The sequence below is a fragment of the Cystoisospora suis genome (assembly GCF_002600585.1).
Source record: "Cystoisospora suis strain Wien I chromosome Unknown contig_4679, whole genome shotgun sequence".
Classification (NCBI taxonomy): domain Eukaryota; phylum Apicomplexa; class Conoidasida; order Eucoccidiorida; family Sarcocystidae; genus Cystoisospora; species Cystoisospora suis.
In genome coordinates, this window is record NW_027157471.1 from 321 (window position 1) to 7,878 (window position 7,558).

General features: G+C 42.0%; 1 protein-coding gene across 1 annotated transcript; it reads right to left on the bottom strand.

Annotated features, from left to right (window-relative positions):
• Nucleotides 1–340: 340 nt before the first annotated feature.
• CSUI_008373 (mitochondrial processing peptidase alpha subunit) lies at nucleotides 341–7,083 on the bottom strand (the record flags this gene model as incomplete). Its single annotated transcript, XM_068068507.1, has 6 exons — nucleotides 5,908–7,083; nucleotides 5,147–5,418; nucleotides 4,039–4,232; nucleotides 2,930–3,037; nucleotides 1,630–1,817; nucleotides 341–586 (listed from the first exon to the last, which is right to left on the bottom strand). Exons 1-6 carry the CDS (start codon nucleotides 6,298–6,300, stop codon nucleotides 341–343), a joined length of 1,401 nt encoding a protein of 466 aa, XP_067919517.1. The 5' UTR covers nucleotides 6,301–7,083.
• Nucleotides 7,084–7,558: the final 475 nt, after the last annotated feature.

Below are 7,558 nucleotides of genomic sequence, written 5' to 3' on the forward strand. Positions count from 1 at the left end.
TCTATACACACAGGTGTATTTATGCCTTTCTTCCGCCACATTTATCTCACGTAAAAAGCATCCGTACACTCTCCTAGAGTTCACAGACACACAAAATGCCTTTTTAGTTTTGTTAGGTTTCCATGCAACCCCATATGTTTGTGGACACCCCACCTGAAGACCTTCATATCTCCTCTTCTCAGGTGTACATACACCTGAGCCAGGAGTTTCTGTGCAACAAACTAATCACGACTGAACCAAAGTAGAGGAACAACACCCCAGTGAAAGTTCATCTCTCGCCCTTACGACTTCTACTCATGCAACATCTCTTTTTTTCTCTCATCGAATGCTTCTTCTTTCTCTACTTTAAACTTGGACTTACCTTGGCAGGATCAGCGAGCATATATAAGCCGAAGATTCCCGAGTCTGTATATTGCGTATTGAAGGCCATAACGCTTTCGATCCAGTCATTCTCATTCAGCACGTTCAAATACAATCGAGTGTACATACCCTTCCCTGGTCCACCTGTAGAGAAAGCACCCCCCCCTCCTATTATAGTCTGAAGCACAGAGTACGCCACTAAATCCCCGCTATTCCACCCGCCCGGCTGAAAGAAGGAAAGAACAGAAATAAGAGAAAGGAAGAGAAGAAAGAAGACGTCATAAGGAGAAATGAAGAAATAGAAACTGTATACAATGGGGGAGAAAGAAGATGAATGAGTGGAGACGTGATTAGGTAGGAAAACAAGGAAGAGGATACAACAACACCTTGAGACATGCACGGAGAAATACAAACAAGACCACAAGGGATTCACTCCAGAGTTGTATAGACACGGACGTAGAAGTTCATTCAGACATAGAGATAGAATTGATACGTATAGTTAGAGATACACGCCCATACATACATCCTGTAGGGGGCGTTTGGGCTGTGTACGTAGTCAGAGAGGAAGAGAGAGAAGAAAGACAGAAATAGACCTCTCATAATGTGCTACGATGAGACAGAAAAGAAATCTGGCGTGTTTACATGTATGATGTACGAGGCGAACACCGAAGAAAAAGAGAAAGAAGAAGCTAGGGGGAGAACTTGCAGTCTTTCTGCCTTTCTTGCTTAGGGAAATACACGCACGCACGACTACTGAAAAGATGACTTTCATATCTTATAGATGAGAAAGAACATGCCTACATACACACACATATACGCTCATACGCATGTATGCACATCCATACATATACATACATATACCTATATATGTATATATACAGATAAAGAGATGTGTATGTATACATAGGCAAGGTGGGAGGAGATTCTTTTCATTTCTTCATATCCGACTTGTTGACGATACAGTTGGAGATGAAGATTTCCTACATCCACATGACACACCTGCATGCATATACATCTATATCCACACACATCTACCTGTCTATCTATCTCTCTATCTATATCTATCCAAATATATATATATATATACATATATATACCCAGAAACCAAGATAGGTACGTGAAGACATCATCCATGAAGACGAGAAAGAAGATACATACATGTATCTATAAATGAATGGATAGATATGGAGAGATAGAGGATGCTGAGAGGGAGGCGTTTCATTGCTATGTATGTGTCGAGAGTGAGGGGTGACTGACTGACTGACTGACCGTTTCAAAGGCAATAGCGATGTGGACATGAGGAGAATGCATCTCCATACGAACGTCTCCACCTGTATATACAGGCGGTTGAAGAGTCCTTGGAGTCGAAGGAATCGCATTATAGTCGACGAAAGCTCTCATGAGCCACGTGCACAACTCATCGTGATTTACATTCACTCCCACGAACACCATATTCTCTGAAACAAAAATAAAGAATGCAAAACACACCAGGAGACAGGATGATATGGAATGAAGCGAAAGGAGAAGAAACAAGTAGATATTAAAGAAGCGTACGGAAAGGTTCTGAACGAAGGAAGGTCTCTGATACACATCATCGTCCGTACTACGAATATGAAAAGACCTTTCAGCTTTGTTTTCTTCTTCCTCTTCCTCATGACAAGATTTCTCTTCTCTCTCCTCTTGTTCTTCTTTCGGGGGGTGAGCGAAACAAGGAAGAAAGTAAAGAATTCTTCTTCTTCTCTCCTTCATCCAACTCTAGACGAAAGTTCCTCTCTCTATACTCGACATCTTACTCATTACAGCCTCTCTCTCGACCTCTGTACGTAGACCGATGGAGAGATAGACTGTTTAGATAGATAGATAGATAGATAGGTTGAAGATAGATGGATTACGAAGCCCTGCTAGACGGTGTTTCTACCTGTCCAGGCTGTCTTGTAAGGTGAGAGAAGACGGCGGCGCTGACTGTGCTACGATGCTTTGACGAGAGAGACACATCTGATGTATGAGAGAGGAAGACTCGACGAGTGTTTTCTTAGACAACTCTGATCAGAAAAGATAATCATGCATACACACACACGTACATCTACACACCTGTAGATATTCGAAAGAATTGAAGAATTTCCACACTACAATGGACGGATGATCATTGGAAAGAAATTTTACAACTACACGTATCCCACGTCTACCCAACTAACTCCTCTTAGCTTCTTGCCTTGTTTGATATTCACGTCAACACATGTGCACATATAAAGATATATCTATACATGTCTCTCTACAGATGTCTATCTACCTATCTATCTATCGAGAGAGATGTGTCTCGGTACCACCTATCTGTGTATGGAAAGCCGTTAGTCGTCGATCTTTCTTTGTTTCATTATCATGCGTATGAGAAAGACGGTCTATCAGGAAAGACTCCTCTTGTTCTTCTTCCTTCTTCTGTATGGGATAGAAACTATTTCAGTGAGAGATACCTCCTTCTCTGGTTGCTGCTCTTCTTCTTGACTTTGAAAAGTCTTTCTTCTTTCTTTCTTTCCTTCCTTCCCTCCTTCTCCCTTCTTTCTTTCTCTACCTGGGGAGAAATGTTGAAGCATGTAGTGACGAATCACATCAGGATTGTAGTGGTTTAAACTTCTCTCTGTACAGTGAAGTTTATGACCGAGTGTATTGTTATGCCAAGCTACAGACAAACACACAGACAAAGTCAAACACGACAGAAAGAGAAAGAATTAAAGAAAGAAAGAAAGAAAGTCTCAAGAGGCAAACAAGAGAGACAGTAGACAGAGATAGATAAAGAAGTGATCTGATTAAGAAGAGGATATAAAATATAAAAGATGGCGAGTCAACCAGTCAAGCATAGAGGATCAGAGCACAGGAAGAAAGAGAGACAAAAGAGGGAGAAAAAGCAGAAAGAAAGAAAGAAAGAAATGAAGAGGAAAGAATCCCGTGAATGTAGAAGAAAGAAGGAGAGGAGAGGAAAAGCACAAGAGGAAGAGGGGAGATGTGAGCACTAGATTTTCTAACTCCAGTCTGGTCGAAAAAGTCCACAACTTCAGAGAGGAAGGAGAAAGAAGAAGCTCTGAGGAGTGCTGAGAAAAGGCCTGCCTAAGAAGACGATGAAGAGAGGAAGCAACACAGCCAATGCATCGTGATACATTCAGTCATCGCATGCATGTCTACATGCAGAAACAGACTTCTCTTTATGATCCCCATTTTCATCAAGATTTCTCCTTCCATCAGAACATGAGAAAATCTTCTTCTTCTGTCTACATATCGTTGTCCGTTCATGAGGAAACAGAAATTCGAAGCCTTCCTTCCCCCTTGTACAGACTCTAGCAAAGGAGTCCATTCATCGAGTCCAGATCAAAGGCGTACATCTAGCTGTCTTGAGACACAGACTTCCCTATCTATCTATCTATACGTGTCTCTCTTTTTTCCTTCAATCATCTCTTCCCATCTACTTATCTATCTATGTGTATATACACTCAGCAGAAGAGAAGACTTGACACGACGAGCGCGATAGCATGCTCGCTCCTTCTCATAAATCTCCTTTCCTCCTTCAATCGATCCTTCTCTTTCTTCCACCTCTTCTTTTTCTTTTTCTTCTTCTTTTCTTGTATTCCTCCTATGATGAGCCTCGGCGTATCTGCGAGTGCGATGTGAGAAAGCAGAGAGGCGTACCAGTGGTGTGAAGAAGCTCCGAGACCATTTGGTCAGGCATGATCTCCAACTTCTTTCTTGCTAAGAGAAGTTTCTCTTTGCATGCCTTCAACTCCCACGGGAGAAGTCGAGGAAACAAGACATTACCCGTCAGCATAGGGACCAATAGCGGCATATACCCACGCAAACATTCAGCGCTGTACACTAAATGCTCTCTGAAAAAGAAAGAAAGAAAGACAAGTAAGCAGAGGAAGAAAGGAAAGTCAGAAAAGAAAGAAGGAAAGAAAGAAAGAAAGGAGCTGCATACATATGGATCAGATTTTACAGACACTATGGACCAATGTGGATAGAGGAGACTGCTGTGTATATGTGTGTGTGCCTATGTATTATGTAGGAATATGTATGGATCTGTATGCATATGTATGTATGTATGGCTATGTATGAATATAGATGTACGCAGATGTATGTAGGAGTATCTAAATAGGCATGTATAAGTGTATGACTATGTAGGTACACAAAAAGGAGGTCTTGAAAAGCATGACGTTGTTCACAAAGCACTCGAGGGAAGCTTGAGAAAAGCATCGATACTTATGTAAAGATACACCCTACATAGATAGACTTCGCTTCACTGAGATCACAAGGAAAGAAATCCCAAGGGTGTATACACAAGAATAATCATCTGCTTATCTATCTCTATCGATGTATACATACACCTACTCTTCTTTAGACATCTAATACATACATGATACATTATATGCACATCTGTATCTATATGAACTTGTGTATAAGAGATAGAGAAAGGGAAAGAGCTTCATTCAAGAAGAGAAAGACTGAAAAAAAGCCAATGACTACAGATACACCTACACATTTTGATGCGTCGTGGACTTCCATCCATCTAAAGTCGTCTATCTCGTATACAGCCTGTTTTACACCCCCCCATCCTTGTGTCTCCATGTAGACCTGTCTGATACTTCACACTTTAAATCATCTGTCTCTCTCTCTCTCTCCATCAAATGTATGTAACGTATTACAATAAGAAGGAGAATACACCGTCCAAGGAGAGAGAGAAGAAAACGTACGAGTTCGTTCTTTCTTTCCTCCCTTCTTTCTTTCTTTTTCTTTCTCTCACCTTCCAGCGACACATCCAGCATTTGCTCCGAGAACTTCGATAGTTTTGACTGTACGTAGAAGAGAGAGATGGGCTGTGGATGAGAAGGCTAGCGACTGAATCATATGGGTCACACCGAAATTCGAGAGATCTTCGAAGCGGCTCCCCGCATGCACAAACAGACCTAGGGAGGCAGTGAGACCGCCCCGATCTAAAGAGGCGATCCGTAGACCATTATCTAACTTGGAATACTCAAGATCTCCATGAGGGGAGACATACTCTCGGATTTCATTCTGCAAGAGAGCAAAGAAGAGAAGAGAAAAAAGAAAGAAAGAAAAGAAGATAAGAAGAAAGATGGCAAGGAAAAGGGAGGGGGGTGAAGAAAAGAAGTACAGAAAAAACAGAGTTGATAGGAGGAAACCTCCGTACTGATCAACATATAGAGACATCTGCATGCAGGAGAAATTACAAGAGAGCGACTGAAGTTTAGGGTCTTCTCTCTTTCTTCGTCCTTGTGTCTTAGGTAGGTTCGAGAGAAAGACAAGAGAGAGGAACAGTTAAGAACGAGAGAGAGAGATAGATGAGGAGAGAAAGAGTATATAGCAATGAAGACACATCATACATACATGTAGATACACCCCTCCATGAAAGACTTCTGTGCATTCCACTCTGTCTCTGTGAACGTCCAGTAGTGAAAATCTTTCTTCACCTCCGCACACACACCTATCCATGGATCTCTATACATATATATGCATGCATGAAGTGTATAGGAAGTGACGTACAGGCTGTAGAACGGTTTTATCGAGTGGAATGTCTCTGTAGATGTTTCCTTTGGTGTCTTCCTTCGCTCCTCCTACGTAATAGTATTTGAACTCTGGCACTTCAGCCATGACTTTCTCGATATCTTCCTTGACAAAGGGGACGTGTCGATAATTCGGCGCGGTCCCAGACTTCACAGAGGAAGATGAAGAAGATGAGGAAGAAGACTGCAGAGACACGGCCGCAGAAGAACCTTTGGTCGAGAAGGATCTTTCAAAAGAAAGAAAGAAATCCTTTCTACTACTGAATGCATTGTTGGAGAAAGAGAAATGCTGAGAGAGGGAGGTCTCTCTTCTCTTCACTATCGAAGTTCCCAGACTCCCCTGACCAAATCGACGGAGAAGTATCGATGCCATCTTCGTTGATCTTTTCGTTGTCTTTCCTCTTCGTTTTTGTCTTTTTCTTATCCGGATGGTTAGGTCATGAAGTGAAGCCGGGGGAGATGCATGCGAAGACGAGAAAGATGAAAGGAGGAGAAAGACAACAGGAGAGCGAACTGTGAAGAAACCTTTCGAAGAGAAGGAAGAGAAGAAGACAATTGAAGAGGCGGAAGAGAGAGAGAGAAAATTTGAAGAAGAGGAAGATATGAGGATATTTGTAGATACAAGGATACGTGTGTAGGTGTACACATACACTGCTAATTCGACGACGACAGAAGAAGAAGAAAGAGAGGAATCTCTCGAAGCAGAACGAAGGAATGGTAGGAAGAAGAGAGAAAAAGAAAAGATAGAGAAGAGAAGAAAGAAAAAGAGGAAAAGAGCGGAGATGACTGTGTACGAGAAAAAAGGAGAGAAGAAAAAGAAAGGAGAAAGGTGAATGAAAGAGGGATAAGAAAAGAAGGGGGCCTTCTAATCTTCAAATTCTTACTAGACCTCTTTTTTTCTTTCTTTCTATCCTATCCTCTCTTTTTCTTTTCTCTTCTTCTCGTGATTAAGCGGGCACCCTGGAGATCTCCGTGAAGAAAAGGAAAGATTCGGTAGAAAAGAGCTCGGTCCCCTTCTCTTCTTCTTCCTCCAGAAAAGAGTTGAAGCTCTCGAGGTCTCTTCTTTCCTCTCTCCTTCACTTGAACACATTCTTCTTTCTTTTCTTCTTTTCTCCGCTACCTCTATATCTCTTTCTCGCCCTCTCTTCTTCTTCCTCTCTCTCTCTCTCTCCCACTAACCACCTTCAACATGGTCATCTTCTTTACCACCGTCATGACCAAGAAAAAGAACCGTTCAAAACTGCATGCCCTCGGCTTATACACGGTGAATCCAGCGGGGGGAGGGTGTTTTTTCTTCTTTCCTTCGCTCTTGTTCTCAACACAAGAGAATTCTTTTGAGTTCAAGGGAAGAGAAGACGTTCGCTTGTGAGAGAGGAAATGACGAATACAGAAAAAGAGAGAACGAGAGGAGAATGAGAAACACAAGGACGTCTGCATGGTCAAGCCACGAGTGCATTCTTCACACTCCGTGGAAAGTTCGTTTCCTTCTATTGAGGACAAGACATCGAGCCAAACATTCTTCATACGTCGCCCCTTCTCACAGTTCAGATATTTATGTTTAGATTCCTTTAATCCTTACCGTATAAAATGGTCGAACTAGATCTCAGCCACAAGTAGATTACCTCCCATCC